Source organism: Danio rerio, chromosome 15 (assembly GCF_049306965.1).
Source record: "Danio rerio strain Tuebingen ecotype United States chromosome 15, GRCz12tu, whole genome shotgun sequence".
In the NCBI taxonomy this organism is placed as follows: domain Eukaryota; kingdom Metazoa; phylum Chordata; class Actinopteri; order Cypriniformes; family Danionidae; genus Danio; species Danio rerio.
This window is the reverse complement of record NC_133190.1, coordinates 31,146,652-31,164,969: the sequence shown is the minus strand read 5'-3', so window position 1 is coordinate 31,164,969 and position 18,318 is coordinate 31,146,652. Positions and strand designations below refer to the sequence as shown.

General features: G+C 36.5%; 1 protein-coding gene across 9 annotated transcripts in view; it reads left to right on the top strand.

Annotated features, from left to right (window-relative positions):
• Nucleotides 1-18,318, top strand: part of blmh (bleomycin hydrolase) — a 60,084-nt gene that overhangs the window by 20,139 nt on the left and 21,627 nt on the right. For all 9 annotated transcript variants that reach the window (XR_012390388.1, XR_012390387.1, XR_012390392.1 and 6 more), the window contains 5 exon segments: nt 8,520-8,675; nt 8,753-8,911; nt 10,796-10,863; nt 10,940-11,057; nt 14,004-14,073. Coding sequence is in view for 3 of the 9 variants with exons in the window: in XM_073922790.1 (XP_073778891.1) it covers nt 8,520-8,675; nt 8,753-8,911; nt 10,796-10,863; nt 10,940-11,057; nt 14,004-14,073 (571 nt within the window). In the remaining 6 variants the exon portion in view is untranslated.

The following is an 18,318-nucleotide window of genomic DNA, read 5'->3' as shown; positions in this document are numbered from 1 at the left end:
AAACAGAAATTGGGGGAAAAATATACGGGGGGTGGCTAATAATTCAGGGGGGCTAATAACTCTGACTTCAACTGTATATGTCAGTATTTTCAATAAAATAAAAGCTTATTTGCAATTCACAGCCTCATATGAGATGTCACAATCACATTTATTAAACTGTTTTTGAAAAAAAATGTAAAACTTACAGTTGTATTTCAACATGTAAAGTGTAAAAAATAATAATTAATAAAATCTATTAAACAATGTAGATCTGTCCTTGAGATTATGCAAACAAATCTTATATTTAATAATAATCAAATTTCTCCTGCTTGACTTGGTACGCCCCTCTGAAATGCAAATAATTTAAGCTGACTAGTCAAGACAGCAAGACAGAGGATTTAAAATTATTTTTATCCTTATTGGTCATCGGTTATGAAATTATTCAAACAAAATGTGCCCACTTTCGTCACTGTTTATCATGATTGGTGTATAAACATTGTGATTTTAGCTGTCATATCCTAGCATGCGCTTTCAGATTCTAGAAGTGAAAAAGAGGAATGTGCAGTGTTTTTCAGCTGAGATCTGTGGTTATGGATCATTCTCTGCAGAGACATTCTGGAACTCTCTCTAACCCTAACTTTGTTTGTCGTAGAAAACCAAATGTGTTTTATGTTTACAAGAAAAGTTCAAGTTAATCAATCAAGCATATTTGTTGGCCAAGCATGAGCTTTAATGGATCATCCGTTAATGTTCTGAATTATATTTTGGCTTGCTTTGTGTCATATCTGCCATGAAACAAAAGCAGAAAACCAAATTATCGACACACTGTCCTCTGACGAACTTTCCTCTGTTTACTGGAGGAGCAGATGCAAACAAACAAGCAAACACTAAATGATGGGATCAGCATTGCGGTCTCTGTGCCCCAGTCTGGCAGCTGTATAGACCAAAAAGAGCACCTTCCCACAAGCTTCTGGGATTGTGCCGTCTTGCATCTTTACAATGTTCATATTTGCATCACCAATTGTTTGCACGTGGAAAACTCTTGACGTAACACATCTGGCCCGTGTGTTGCTTTTCTTGTCAGCAAACATGTATATGGTGTATTCATACATGCAGCACCTCGTGCCCTCATGAGGGCATGTTTTTAATCAGGAGCAGGTGCTTGAGATCAGCCAGATAAACTAGACTTGAATAAGAAGTGACGTGTTTTGCTTTAGCCTTAATTTGGGGAATTTTGTTATACTTTATATAAATGTGTTAAATGAGAAGCATTCTCTTGGCTAGCTGAAATAATAAGTCTTAGTATCATTGTTTTAAATTATAATTTATTAGTATATATATATATATATATATATATTTGTATGTGTATTTAAAAAAAAAAAAAAATATATATATATATATTAGGGATGGGAAGATTAACCGATATGTATCGATACGCGGTCATGCGCGTGCACGATGCGAGTGCATCGGTTGAGCAGCAGAGGATGAATGAAATTTTGGAAGCAAATCGAGATGCATCGGTTTTTGCGAGATGCATCGATTTTTCCGAGATACAGCTTATATTTTTTATATAGAATGTATTTTTTATTTATTAACAAGTGTTGTCAACCTGTTTTTGGCGCATAATTTAATCGACCTACATAAAGTAAGCCTTAGCAACGGATTTGCGGATGTGCACACACTACAACTCAGTGTATCAGGTGTGCGGATGAAGCTAGTGGAGCGCCCTCAGAAAGCGCGAGAAGCAAAACAAACATTTTATTCCCCACTGAGTTTTAAATCTAAAGTATGGCAACATTATGGATTTAAGGATGGACGACATGACAGGACAGATGCAATTTGCAAAATGTGCCGCGCATCTGTAAAATACGCGGGCAGTCCGACTAATCTGAAATCTCACTTGAAGCGCCGCCACGGTGTTGTTGTGAAAGCATCTTCCAGTGTTTCTGCATCCCCGGCTTTCGCACTGCTTCAACCAGCTCCAAAAGTGGTGAGAAAAGCATTGCAAGTTTTTTTTTTCCATGCGCAACAGTTCTGCTCGCTCTGACATCAGAACAGCAGGAACTGTTGCTACTTCACCAACTTCATTTTACAACTAGTATTTGAATGATTCTCTGGCGTAATGTCTAAAGTGATGACAAAACACTTGATTTTGCTGACATTTTAAGATTATAAGGCGGAACGGCATGAAATGCCATCAGTTTACAGAGATTTCTCAGTATTACTTTGTTGCAATAGGGAGATCACAATAATTAACCCCGAAAAAGCCAAAAGAACGCAATTACCACCAGATGAACTTTCCTGTTGCGTTTGTGATAAGGAAAAACGCTTAACACATGCAGGCATTTCTTCTTTCTTTCTGTTTACTGAACTAGTCTGCAGTAGCGAAAACAGGAGATTCATTAGAAACAGACTTTAAGATGAGTCCCATCTCATACTCGACACACTACAATTATATGGTATAAATACTACAACATAAAAAAGATAGAAATCGACTTTAAAAAGTCTTTTACCTGTTTTATAATGATTTCCTCAGCTGTAGTTTTCCTCTTAGGGCTTATTATGCAGTCTCTGTCGCCATTTTGTGGATGGACAACGTCAACCGTCTTTGCGGTCTGCTCAATGACAGGCTAATGGCCGCCAATGCGGTCTCTCAGAAATTATAAGTATTTTAAAATAGGCCCTATCCTTATAAATAAACTGCATAGTTGCAATCTAAATAACTATTTTCTCCACTAAAAAAAAATCCTCAAAAGTACATGATGTTATCCAACAGCAGCAATATTTGTCAAACTGTAGTGTTCTCTACTTGTTGCTCTATTTGGGCAGAGTAATACACAGGGGTGAAGAGGCTGGACGAGTGCTGTTACCGCTGTGTGTGTGTGTGTGTGTGTGTGTGTGTGTGTGTGTGTGTGTGTGTGTGTGTGTGTGTGTGTGTGTGTGTGTGTGTGTGTGTGTGTGGGTTCAAAAGAATTTGAAAAAAGGCAACTGTGTAGAAATGTTTTGATCTACTTCGAATGCTGATTACTTCTTTATTTGTTTATCTTATTGTTTAAGATTATTATTTAAGCCATTCATTTGAATGCTAAGCTTTTTCCTCTATTTTTTTTGTTGTTGTTTTAAAATTTGTTGTCTTTGCATTTTGTTGATTTTATAGCTAATTAGGTCATTCAGTTTAATTAATTTATATTTATTTGGTTAATTGTAGTTTATTGTTTTTTTAAATGAAGGATTGTTTTTATTTATTGTTTTTTGTGATTTGTACCTTTTAAGGACTTGCGTTGAATTTGGTTTGCATTTTTTAAACTATTTTGTCTTATTTGTCTGTTATTTTCATTTAGCTCTGTGGAATCTTGTTTTTAGTTTTTTGTTTATATATATATATATATATACACACACACACACACACACACATATATATATATATATATATATATATATATATATATATATATATATATATATATAAATATATATATATATATATATAAACTAAAATAATAAAAATAAACATAAATAAAACAGAAAATGTATGTATATATATATATATATATATATATATATATATATATATATATATATATATATATATATATATATATACAGTATCATTTGTGTTGCAATTTGTTTTCCTACTTCTCTTACTGTTACTTATAAGGGCCAGTAACAACAAAATAAGCCTCATATGATCTCACGTTACCCTCATGAGCACCAGCAATCAGATTAGATTCCCCGTGGCTTTATTCCATCCACACAAATGCACTTTTGATTTCAGGATAACACCGCATCCATACGGCCAGTTACTATGACTCACTCAATCCTACATTATCCAAAGCTAAGGCATGACACAAGGGCAGGAGCAGATGAGATTTACTGCTTTTGGACAACACGTTTCGTTATTCTTAAAGAAAAGATTTCCACTGTGTCTGTGGCGGGCTCATCTTCCCCCGGTTGTGCCCCTGGTCCCGATGGCCACCCAGCCTCAGACAGGTGTTTCAATATTGACTCGCTGACTCTCAACTAACGTCACTGAGCCTCAGCCATTGTTTAGTGTGAGCGCCACTTTTCAACAGGCCAAAAAAAAGCACCAGTGTTATTTGTACGGACTGTGCGTTTATCTAACCTGGCAAGGAGGAGAGAGGATGTGAGAGCGTGCGACGGCAAGGCTGTTTGTGCGGTTTGAGCATCTGGGTCCAACGGCAGGTCAACAGGGAGGAAAGAGGGCCGGGCGCCGTCACTGTTTACTCTCCCTCCGGGAAGACTGGATTGAGAAAACAAACTTTAACGCTAAATGGCTCTTTTTTCCAGGATAGGGCTGGGATGGGGTGAGAGAAGAGATGGAGAAAAACTCTACTCTGAAGAGCGTCTATAATGTACAATAGATTGACAAAAGGGTCATTGTGGACACTTGTAAAGGTTAAGTCCTTGCGATGAATCGAAATAATGTTTTGCAAATGTAAGTGGATGATTTATACTGCCAAACTCCAGAGGGGAGCTAAAATCACTATTAAAATATGAGACTATATATGAGTAATATCCCACTCGTAGCAGTGTGATGTGGCTGTATATCGACACTGGTGGGGAGGCATGCTTAGTGTCCCACCAGTGATGATATACAGCCACATCACACTGCTATGAGTGTGATATTGCATTTGTACAACAGTTTGATGGCATAATCCTTTATATAAAAAAGGAAATCAAACAGTCTAAAAACCCTTCTGTCAAGAAAATACTTTCTTCCGCCATTCATTCACAACTGCAGCTGATGTCAGAACAGCAGAAACAGTTACTAATTCTCCAACGTCACTTTAGAGCTAGTGTTTGAATGATTCTCTAGCATAATGTCTAAAGTGCTGATAAAACCGATGATTTTGCTCACATTTTAGGATTATAAGGCTGAACGGCATGAAATGCCATCAATATGCATGTGCTTGTAGATGCCTTTACTTGTAAATGCCAAAAGGGGAAAAAAGCAAAAAAGACGCATCTTATCTGTCCAGTTTCCTGCCTGTGCGTTTGCGATGACCAAAAAAATGTGTATTATCAGGGTCAAGTTAATCTTGGCCACAAGAAATCTTTGCTTCAATATGTAAAGCTGAGGCTGCGGTTAGGAGAGAGCAGGAAATGCCTGGGATTGGAGTAACAAAGGCGAAGTTCTGAGAAGTAAAAACAGTTTGAGTTCAGAATAAAGAGTAGCAAAGTCAAACACTGAACGCCTCACACACACTGTTTGTGTTTTTAGTGCTCATCTCTGCTTCATCTGGTTAAAGCGTAAGCTTGCAGATTGTTTTTCCACTTTTTCCCATTTAGGATCTGATCTTAAATCATTTGGCATTAGAGTTCAAACTTAAATGAGCTTTCATTTTGGATGCTTAGGATTCATAATGATTGAGAACTTACATTATGAACACTACCATTCAGTTTAGGATCACTGCGCTTTATTTATTTTAACAAATTTCTCCGTCGTTAATGAAGTGGATGTCTTTAATTAATTAAACATAACAGTGAAGACTTTTCAATTTAAATACAGATGGTCTTCTGAACGTTTTGTCCATTAATGTATCCTGAAAAAAATCATAAACATAAGCTGAGGTGTCTTGGTGTGTTTATGCAATAAAATGTATTTTGTATACACAGAAAATATATAAAAAGCAAGTAATATGTCTACTTTAATGTTTCAATTTATGTTTGTGAAAATAAATTGTCAATGTGCTTATTAAGTGTGAAGTCATGCGAAGTGGCTTTCGGGTCCAATCGCTATGTTCAACTGTATGGGAAGACTCAACAAATAACAAACATTTACAAAGCAATGTAATACTTTCAAAAATCACAATTGCCATAAATATGTGCATGCCTAATATCAGATGGCTATAGAAAGTGCTAATTTAAAAAAAAAATGTTAAAACATTGGTGTCTGTGATACAGCAAGTCCATAGACTGTATAATAGACTTATATAAAATTCACTTTAATGTGTGATATATGACTAAAAAGTGGTCATAAACAAATATTTTCTCAATTCAAATGAGTAGTGGTTTGGTTGGTCACGGATGTGGGTGCAATAATGTTCCATCGTCATTCATTGTAACGTGACTTGTTCTAAAATTGGGTACATTTCAAGCATTTTTTCCATTAATTTTCTGTAAACTGGAATGATGTAAAACAAATGTATAATGTATGATAAACTAATCCATTACAAACTAATCCAAATATTTATTGTAATTCTGCAAAATGCTTAATGTGATGGGGTACATTTGATTTTTTTACTAATTGGTGTTTAACATATTTTGTTGAACTTTTATTCACTAACAACGTTGAAATTTTCCACGATTTTGTGCTTTAGCGCAAGATGCTAACCTCAAACCACACGGCATCTCTAAAACAGAACATGTTATAGTTTTTAAAAAGTAAGTACAAAGTTTCACAATAACAGGGTTGAAAAATAACTAATCTGCTATTGGTCTATCTTAATTTTACCAGAATATTGGGGCAGACACAAAAATATTATTGAAATTATAAATAACACAGAAATAAGAGGTTCCAGGCAAATGATCCTTTAATTTAGTAGAGTAAACATGTTGTTTTTGAAAAGAAATAAAATATTTCTTTTGGAGACACAAAATATACTTGCAGTTCTAAAATCAACCATGTATTTGTATAAAATCTGACCTGTCTTAAATCTAAAAATTCAATAATTCAAGTATTGTTTAGGAATGCTCTGATCAGGGTTTTTGCAGCCTATACAGAGTACTGATACCTTGTCATGGTGATCAGCTGATACAGAGTACCGATTCTGATGCTTCTGAGTACCGATTCTGATGCGTAAAGCACATTTTCCTTCTGAGTATGATGCTCTTAAGAGAATTAATTATTTATTCTTAAGAGAATAAATGAAGGATGCTGCATATAATCCCTGAAGCAGGTCTTTTTTTTTTTTTTTTTACTATTTAGGTGTAAACATGTTATGGTCAAAAGCAGCTTTACTAACAATAAAACAATACAATTTGGAAACATTGCAAAGGATGAAAGAATTCAACATCTCAATCAATAAATAGTTATTTGATGCATGAAGCAGTTAAACCTGCATAAATAACAAGACGTCATGTCATTAAATATATTTATGTAAAAAAAAAATACAATTTTAAAGTTTTTTTTATTCTAATATTTCCAGCCAGGTTTTAGTGAACTTGGAATATTTTCATAAATATAGAACTCTCAGTTTAGGGTTTTTTTTTTATATAAAAAGGCCTAAATACATACAGTAGCTGCTGTATGTATAACCTTGGTGTGCAAGTGCATCTTTCTTTGCTTGTAAACGTATAAACATACATTTGCAATCAGTTCTTGAAATCGGCCTGATCAGCGATTACTGATCGAGTCATTAAATGATTATTGGCCGATACCGATCTCCAGCCGATCGATCAGGGCATCCCTAATAGGGTTGGGTCGATTAACGATGCCATTGTCCATCGCTGATGACCTATAGCCATCAAGATACTGAGCCGACATCGCGACCTTGTCACAGCAGCAACCCATTTGCGAAAAAAACCCAACATGGCCCTGTTTACACTAAGTCTTAGTTTTAAAATGGCATTTTAGAACGAAAACGATCTACGCCCACACTGTCGTTTCACGTAGCATTTCTGGAAAGCCCTCCTTCCTCACTATATCGCTGAAAACCACACGCACACTCAGAAACACACACTGACATGCGCTGCAGCATCTGAGCTCCAGCAGTCAGCCCAGAGAGCAGTGCACATCGGACAGTTCATCAAGGATGTACTGCTGGATCACGTCTCACTATAGTTGTTAAACGTAATATTTAATTAATCTGGTCTCTATCTAACGATTCTTCTGCCTTTTAAATCTGTCAGGTAACGTGTCACAGCGTCAGTGCACTGTTTCTATCTTTCACTTTCACACTTGTACTTAGCAATTTTAGCGAAAACCTCAGATACTGTTAGTTGGTTCCTGTTGGTTGTGCACCTTTTTTAACCAAAACCAAGTTTGTCGACGCCGTTAAAACGATACAGATCAGAAAAAGTGATTAACAGGTGGTAATTTGTGTGTAGCTTATCTTTATTTATGGTTTGGTTATGGGTAAAACAAAGACCCTGTGGGTGAGGTAGTTAAAACGGTAGGCTACAAAATTAATTTGTTATGAATTAATGAATTATTCATAACGACGACGATGCCATCATCCATCACGATGTTTTACTTTAGAGATCATACGATGCCAAATTGGTCAAAATTGCCCAACTCTAATTTCTAGTAGTGTTGTATATTTTAAACTGTTAAAGCGTTTTGCTGACACAAAGTTAAAATTCAGTGGTTTGAAAGTGCATATAAAGTAAAGATTTAAAATCTTTTAATTTCATCAAATGGTTTTTGCTCTAAATATGCCTGACAAGAACAAGTACTTTCAACAGGCTAAAACCAATAGTTACAATTGTCTATCGAATTAATCCTTTACGTGTGCCAATAGTGATCCAATTTGAGTTCCATTTGTATTTTTTCTTTCATTCTTTAATAATGTGTTCAGGTGTTTCGGGTGGCCAGTGTGTGTTTGGGCAGTCCTCCAGACACCATCTGTTGGGAATACCGGGACAAGGACAAGAACTTCCACCACCTGGGCCCTTTAACACCTCTGGAGTTTTACACAGAACACGTCAAGCCTCTCTATAATCTCCAGGACAAGGTTTGAGCAGCACAGACTCCTTCAGCTCCAGCACTGCGTTCATTCTCACTCATTTACTGTATATGATCTCTGTGCAGATATGCCTGGTTAATGATCCTCGACCTCAAAACCCCTATGGGAAGCTGTACACAGTAGAGTTCTTGAGCAACATGGTGGGCGGTCGCAAAACACTATACAACAACCAGCCTGTGGAGCTGCTCAAGAAAGCCGCTGCAGATTCCATCAAGAAAGGAGAGGTAAAATCTAGAAGCCAATAGGTTTCCACCATGATCAGGGTGATTTGGAGATATTGAGCTTTAAAGTTTTTGCATTTCATATTAGGCTTGGGCGGTATCCAAATTTTAATAGCGTCAAACCTCCTCACTATTTTACCCCGGTACACACACACACACACAAACAAACAAATAAACAGAATCCAAGCGGATGCGCAAAATTCATTCCCGGACCACTAGAAATCTGGTCGGCTCCCGCGATACAGCAGCGGGAATGCAGACCTCTAGTTCGTATTTACCAAGTCTCCCTTCTCTTCGGTCGAAACCAGGAATACTGCCAAACTGCAGATCACTAGGTGTGCGACTCACCACCTCACCTTCTCCCTCACCCTCTTTCTCTCTCTCTATCCAGTATTGGCCACCCCAGTCACCAGACTTGAACATTATTGAGCATGTCTGGGGTAAGATAAAGGAGGAGGCATTGAAGATTATTCCAAAAAATGTTGATGAACTATAGAAGTCGTGCAAGAACACTTTCTTTGCCGTTCCAGATGACTTCATTAATAAGTTGTTTGAGTCATTGCAGAGATGCATGGATGCATTCCTCCAAGCTCATAGGAGTCATACACAAAATTAATTCTTTTCCCACTGCTCCATCACTTCTGTACATATACTGTACATTATTTCTGTTAAGTGACAAGACTTTTGTCTGAGCAAAGTCGGACCTTGCTGTCCTATTCATATCATTAAAAATCAAGGCATGATCATATTTAATTTTGTTAAAATAAGCGTAATTTAGAGGCCTTTGCCTTTCATATAAGCAACTTCCGATACCAAATGATCAACTAGAAGTCAACTTATGATTTGTTGTTCCTAAAACTTGGGTAGGCGACAAGACTTGTCAGGTAGTGTACAGTAGCAAAATTGATATGAGAATTGTGCTTTCTAAATAAGAATACCTAGAATGTACATACACCACATAATGGATTAGGTAAATAGCAAACTTTTTACAATTTATCCACCATTTAATATTTATTAATTCACCCAAAGCCATGTTTTACAACATAAGGGGAGAATGAATGAATAAAATATAAAATTAAATCAATTCTTCTACTTATTGACACGACACTAGGTATTTTATTGTAACATGTTATATCAACAGTATCTAATGGAAGGAGTCTTGTCAGTCCTCTGCATTCATTTCTTGATTATTATTTTTTCTTTTGTATTCCGTTGTAAGAATATGAAAAAAGACAACATATACTGCGCACTTGTGGTCTGCTCTTCTGATTTAATTTCCGATAAATCCCATGAATAATTCAGCGAAATGCATTAAGAATCTCTCTTTTTCTACCCAAATCCTCAGAACTCTTTCCAGATTTGCTCTCCACATGGATGCTTCAAAATCAAATTGTCCGGGTCTAATCGCTATTAGGGGATTATCCCCGTTTCAGTTGTTTTTAATTGTTAAAGGTGGTGAATCTGTTACAAAATATTTTGATGGTTATAATATAATGTTTTTTTTCTGTGCTTTTGTCTCTTTAAAGAAGTAGCTTTAGAATATGAAAGCTCTAAAACAAATCTCAGTGGCTAAATACTCTTTAAGTGGCCTGATCATTTTGTCCATCCACATATTTCAACAGCATCAGACTTAATTATATACCACTAAATGTTACAATTATAAATGATTCACAGGGAATTTTTTTTCTCACTCGTTGAGGTTTACATGCCTACATAAGTGTACGGTTTTTGCATTATTTTATGTTGCTTTTGGAGATTTGTTTAAAAATAAATGTTGCTGTCATTTAGCACAGTTAAGAGCGTTACATAAGAAAGTTACGCTAGCAGGCAGCATCTGAAAATGGATTTCATTATTGCTGTATTAATTATTGTCTTTCTTCTCACCAGGCAGTGTGGTTCGGGTGTGATGTGGGCAAACATTTCCACAGTAAACTAGGAATCAATGACATGAATGTGTGAGTATTGCTACTTTAAAAGGTCAGACATTTCTGAATGTTTCTGACACTGAGCATTCTCTGTATATTTTTGTAGGTTTAACCATGACCTAGTGTTCGGCGTCTCTGTCAAAAACCTCTCTAAAGCAGAAAGGTTGATCTACGGAGACTCGATGATGACCCACGCCATGATCCTGACCGCAGTTACTGACAAGGTATTGCGAAAAACAGCATGATCAAAAACAACATGCATTGCCAAACACGTTTGCATTATTATACAAGGCTCCAGACTGCAAATAAATAGGGGCGTTATGCCATTCCAAAGGAGAGAATGGATGTGTTTACAGCCCTCGGGTGTGCAAGAGACAAAACCTCATGTTTTATTTGCAGTAATTTTTTTTGCCACTAAATTAGTGACCTTGAACTTAGACACGTTTAATTGATTTAAAAATGTGCGATTATTTCAATGTGCTATCAAATATTGTAACAAGCATATCGTTTGTGGAACTTCTGACAGTTCATGAGCATATTATCCTGAACAATGTGTAAATATATAATGTAAAGGTTTTATATAGCTTTATATTTAAGATTTAATATATAATTCATTTAATTGAATTTAAGATACTGTCGTTATTTTCTTATTGTCATGACAACTGACGTTATTGGTAAAAGCAATGTTTAAGAGGTTTTACTTAAACAGTAGCATAGTGTAGCGTACCGTATGATTATACTTGATTACACTGTCTTGATTCTTGATACTTGATTATACTTTGGTGCTTTAAAAACTACCACATCAAACCTGTAAGTCTTTTATGAAATGGTAGTAAATCACATTTTAGTTAGCAATTTTGATCAGTTAAATCGCAATTGGATTTTTTTTCCAAATCTTGCACCCATACCTGTACTACAAAACTATTGGTTTTGTGGTGGTGTGATTATTTTTTTTAGTTGTATCCAAAATTACTTTGTATGGGCCAACATTGAAAACAAGACAAAATCAGTAGCACATTAGTTTGTCACAATTCACGCTGTTAACAAACCATTACCAAAGCAGTACTAGCTTAATAAACTAATTAACTGTTTATTAATAGTTAGTAAGGTAGAAGTTGGGTTTAGGTTTTAAGTAGGTTCAGAGATGTAGAATAAGACCATGCTTTATAACTAGTAAAGAACAGTTAATATCTTAATAATTGGCAGGAAAAAAGCAAGTAGTTAATAGCATGAATTGTGATCTAAACTAAAGTGTTACCAAAAAAAATCATGTTCCATGAAAACATTTTGAATAGATCATTTGATTTCCTACCATAAGTAGATCAAAACACGGTTAGGTATCTAATTACTGAAGTGCATTGCTAAGCACTTCATTTAGACAGCTAAAAAGGGATTTTTTTATTATGTCAATGGCATCATCGTGTGTATGAAAAGAGAATCAAACACAGAGCCTCCAAAACCCTTTTGTAAGAGAAACTACTTTCTTCCACCATTTATTCACATGTGCAGCTGACCATCAGAAAAACAGAAACTGTTGTTAATTAACCAACGTCACTTTAAAACTAGTATTTGAATGATTCTCTAGTGTAAAATCTAAAGTGATGACAAAACAGGTGCTCACATTTTAAGATTAGAAGGCTGAACAGCATGAAGTGCCATCAGTCTACAGATTTTTCACAGTATTTTTCTGTTGCAATCGGGATTTCACAATAATTAACCCCAAACAAGCCAGAGCAAAGCAAACACCAGTTTATGTGGTGTAAATACAGCACAAAAAATACAAAAGAGAGAGCTCGACTTAGAATGTCCCTGCCCTGGTTTATAATGATCTGTTCAGCTGTAGTTTGAAACTTGCGCTGAGAAAATCCTGCTTCCACCCCCCCAAGGACTTATTATGTGGTCTCCGTCGCCATCTAGTGGCGGAATGTCAACAGTCACTTTCTTTGCTCTGCTCATGGCTGATGGCGGCCGATGCACTGAATCCGATGCTCCGAAATTATAGTTATTTTAAATTAGGCACTATCCTTATAAATAAACTGCATACTTGCAATATTATGTTGTTCAACATCTGCAATATGTCAAATTGTAGTGCCCTCTGCTTGTCGCTGTATGTTGGCGGAGTAATACCTAAGGGTGAAGAGGCTGTACGAGTGCTGTTGTTTGCAGAATATCGCACGGCTATCAGCCAATCAGACTCCAGAACCAGACAGACTTTACTTTTTTTTTTTTTTAACACCGATTACAGATTTTCAAATTGTTTCTTGGCCTAATATTGTTCTGTCATAATTAACCATACGTTAATGAAAATCTTATTTGTTTAGCTTTCAGATGACGTGTAAATCTCAATTTCAATTGACACTTATGACTGATTTTAGGATCTCAAATGGTAGACTGGAGCTTTAAATATCTCTGTGAATTTACAATGAAAAAAAACAGCATATTTTAAATTCTGTAGGGTAATTCTAGTTATTATTACCAAAGCATTTGTCAGTGTTGCAGCTAAAATGGGTAAAATAGAGTAATAATTTATAATGTTGCCGCTAAGTCAGTTTAAGGTTTAGCCCTAAATTTTTTGCTCGTCCGTAATTCATTGTTGATAGGGGAGTGCTGTTCTCCCAGTAAAAAAAATGACCATGCTTCTTAGGTCATGACCCTGTCTGCTTATTAGCATTATTGCAGTCAGTGTGACCTGGAGGTTTTTTGCTTTGTTTTGTTTTTTTCCTCACACTCTGCAGACATCCGGTCTATTTTAATTACAAGCAGTTACTCTGTTTTCCCTCATAGGTCACTGTGTGTGAGTCCAAAGTTCATTCTTCTCTTCTCGGGCACCTAATGAGCTACCTATGAACTATATCCCACAAATGACAGATCAGAAGTCATTCATTTCCAGCGGAGATTAACAGGGGAGCTGGATAAAATTATCAAAATGATTTTTTGAGAAGCAGAAAGTATCAAATATAATAAAAACACATTTTCAACAATGATAATAAATGTTTTATAGGATGTGTCTTAAAAAATGACAGTTTTAGACGATGACTCGGATTATCAAGAAGTGTGACACTGACGACTGAAGTAATGATGCTGAAAATTCATTATCTTTATCCACTGTGCTAAATCAACCTAGTTGTCCTAAAACAGTGACCGTGACACACTTTCTCTCTCGTCCTCAGGTTGGGAAAGAGGCATGTTATGAGAAGTGGCGTGTGGAGAACTCGTGGGGAGATGACCGTGGGAATAAAGGTGAGGGGTCTCCATCTGTCTGACTCTCGTGCGTGATTTCTCATTTACAGATGTTTGGCTTTTGACATCGAATAATTCAATTTGCTGCAGGATTACCTCTTGGGCCTCTTTATTCTTTCTCTTCAATGGCTTAATTTAGCTCTTGTCTGTGAACATCGGGAGTCGGATATTTGATTTAGCATGGCGTCTGTGTTGGATTCAGAGGTTTAAAGCCCGCTGTGTGCGCTAGTCATGCCCCGCACATCTGTAAACCCGCTCACAGCTGGACCTCGTGTCCAATACCCACTGTCTTATTTAAAACAGACGCTACATCGAAGCGCTGTTTAATTAGCTTTGGCTGCCTGGAGAGAGAATGAGTGTGTGCGCACATGAACACGCTGCCTTTTGCTTTCCGCTTCCTCGGACCGGCATTCCTCAGAAGATTATCAAGGTATTTTGGCCTGCTCGTTTTTAGGGAAAATATTTTCCTTTGCAGATTGATTCATCTCTGCCTTTTAAAGTTCGAAGGTTGTGCTACAGGTGATGGGTGTTATTTTGTTCCATGTTGAAATACTTGTTCCCTTACATGGTGTAATGAGAAAAGTCAACTCAAGAAGATATTTATGGGCAGGCTACTTCAAAGATACTTGTTTCTAAAACAAACATCGCTATTTCTGTTGCGCACACAAATCCTTTTAAAGAGGTTTGTACTTTTTATAGAGAAATAACGGATTTAACTGATCAAAAGTGATTATTTCTTTTTCATATAGATCTTCTTTTGGATTTAAATGGCACCTATGATGAAATCATCTTTTGTAAGCTGTTTCGACAAAACTGTGTGTACGTATAGTGTATTCATCTGGGCCATCCACAGGGGGGCGGCCTGGTGGCTAGAGCCACTGCCCCTTTGCCCTCATTTGCTGAGGTGCCCCTCTCAGGCTGAGCCCCCCACTCTTCACTTCTGCTGCCTTCATGTCTGTCACTGTGCCGTTTATCTGACACCTACGAGGCGCAGAATGAGCCACACTCTGACAGGCATGTTAGATTGGTGGGTGGGGAGAACTAGCATTAAAGACACAGGCCACAAAAACAGCTACAGTGTGTTCAAAGCAGAAACATTTAATATCCTGAAAGGTATAATAAATAATCTGGTGGGTGTTTTGAGCTGAAACTTTTCAGACACATTCTGGAAACACTAAAGGCTTAACTTTTTTTAAAAAATTGTAAAATAGATGCCCTTTAAAATGTACAGTACAATAACATTATTCAGAAAATGTTGAACGGCACAATATTTTCAACACTGATGATAATGATAAGAAATGATTTTTGAGCACCAAACAGATTAAAAGATTTCTAAGAGATAATTTGACAGTAAGGACTTAAGTGTATATTCAAATACAAAACATTTAATTGTAATATATTACAATATTACTGTTTTTTACATTATTCTTAACAATCCCAAACTTAGTGTAACATCAATCAATCAATCAATCAAGCCTTTGTTTGTCACTACACTTTCATATAGCGAAAATTGGACCCCCCAGACCATACACAAAACATCACACTTTTTAGGGGAGACAGATCATAGGAGGTAGCATTGAGAAATGAAGAAAGATACATTTGGACAGTTAGGCAAAAAAAACACCCCCTCAGCTTGCCCTTGATTAGGATAAAGTGAGAAAAGGGAGAAAAACAGCCCTATCTTAGCATAAGCACACCGGCAAGACACAACATAGATACAGGGGATGGGAACAGGGGTAATGGAAAACAGACCTTTGAGTGCGGGCAGCCAACCGGTCCAGCAGCCATTTCAAGCGCAAGTCACAGCCCCGCCCACGCCCCACATGGGTAAAAGCATATTTAAGCATATAGTTTTTTTCAAAACCTCTAATTAGAGTGATGATATTAAGCCAACTTTATTTTAGCATTTGCTAATACGTATTTGTAGGGATGTAACGATTTACCTGGTGATACTAATCTCACAAATCACAATTTTGTTACAATTTTTTAACAAAATTATATAAAACAAATGTAATGTGAAGAGTGTTTTTATTTTTTTCTTAAATGCTATGCAGTATATTAGTTTAAATAGCGGTGTGATGCACTTAAGAAGAGATCCTCTTGAACATTTTTAAATATTTAATAATAAGCAAATTATTAAAATATGCATAAACTAATTTAAAAAGTAGAGGGTAAAATAAATCTAATACCTGCTTCTGTAACAGAACAACTTTCTCTTTCGGTCTAAAAAACATCTTTACACTTACTCTATGAAAACACTGATGCACCGTGTGATCTATGTAGCACTTGTTAGAGCAAGTGGAACTGCAAATCTTCCAGTCCGCATTGTTTGGCTTATTAACAGTTTTTTTTTTTTTTTTTTTTTTTTTTGCGGATGGTTATCTGTGACAGTAGTTTTTCTCAGTGCTGCATCATATTAGTTGTTCTGTTATTGTAAATGAATGTCTTTTCGCAGTATTTTGCACACAGTTTGTGTTTTGTTGGGCGCACTTCACCACTGTCATTTAACACTGCTGCCCTGGGCCTAATTTGTGCTGGAACACGCCGGATCCGGCACCTCTGAAATCTGATCCGGCACCTCATTTTACTGACCCCCCTCCTCCCCCGTCCACTGTTTACTTTCTTCCATGACTCCCCAACCCTGTTCACTTTCATCAGCAACACCCCTCCATCCGCCATTCAATGACCAGCATTCCATTCCCCATCCCCACTCTTTACTTTCGTCCACGACAAATGTAAAAAATGTATCGCGATTTGTTCAACATTTCTACTGATTTGAATCGTCACATATTTGTCTCGGTTTTCAACCGGCTCACGGTCAATCGTTACATCCCTAAATATTTAATATTGAATTTTTAATGCATTTCATAACACTACTTATTTAAAAACACTGTTAAATTATTTAGTAAATTTCTAAATTAGATGTATTTTAATATTATATTCATTTTCCGTTATTTATTTAGGCAAAAAAGTGTAGAATTTTTAAAATTCGATATCGTAGGTTAACTGCTAAATCATTGCAACCATCGAAAGACCTTATTGACCATCTAAAACACTCTAGCCGTGCCAACATCAGAAGTTCTATGCTTCAACTTTAACCCACTGACTTTTCCAGAAACATCTGCCAATGTTTTAGAAACAGCAGCAGTACAACACATTGTATTAATAAAACACATATCACGTCTAATCACAGCTGTTTACCAATTTAAAATGCCACAGTTACACACAAATCAAGGGTATTTTGTGCTTTTCAAGCAACATTGTTTGACAGCCAGATGAGGAGGGACATAAAATAAATGTGTTGTTAAGGTCAAAGGGGTCACAGGCTCTCAAATTGGTCATAATATTTGTTTCCCCTAAAGATTAGACAGTAATATAATGCACTCTGGGGGTCCGAGTTGATATTCCTAGAGAAACAGGCTTCAGGCTTGGGATAATTGATCATTTATGCCTCATTCCTGACTATTTTTTTACGCCTCTTTACATATCGTGGCACGAACAAAAGGTTGAAGAGGGGCAATTGTGTAACTGATTCTGACAGAATATTTATAATGTGGTCAGTGGCTCGCTGGAGGCCCTGAAGCTTGTAGATTTTACGGCTGTGGACGTGGAGTGATGAATTGAGAAGTAAATATTCTCTCACGTGCTTTGTGTTTCCCAGGAATGAATGATCTTTACTACAAACACAATCAAAGACTGCTAGCTGCATAAATATACATGATGTTTTATAGCAAAAATCTGTTTGTTCTTCACATTCTGAGCAGTTTGTTTTAGAGGCTTGGTCTCTTCTCTTCCAAAAATGATGCCCCTTTCACACACATTCATGTATTTGGAAAACTCAAAGAATTGAGCTGAGAAATCCAAGCTTTACTGCTCCATTTGTTTTCTGTATGTTCTGCTCTATTTCACTAGGTATTTTTACCATTTGATGAACCAGTGGACATTTCTTAGTTGGCCAGGCATTGTTGGAGCACGAACATTGTGTGAAATAAAGCTTATCGTCATCCATTTCCTGCTTTTAGCAGGGCAAAACTTTCCTTGTGTCAAGTTGTTGTGCTTTTTTAAATGATAAACAGAGGAACTGGCTTTATCAGGAGCCACTGTTGGACACGAGAAGATCCTGACACACCCTGAATGAAAAATACACTTCATATGTGTGTGTGTTTGCTTGTTTTAAAATCAAAAACGGTTCAGTCTGGAGAGGTGTGAACAGATGGGCAATCTAGCCAGGGTGTGTCCCTGTGG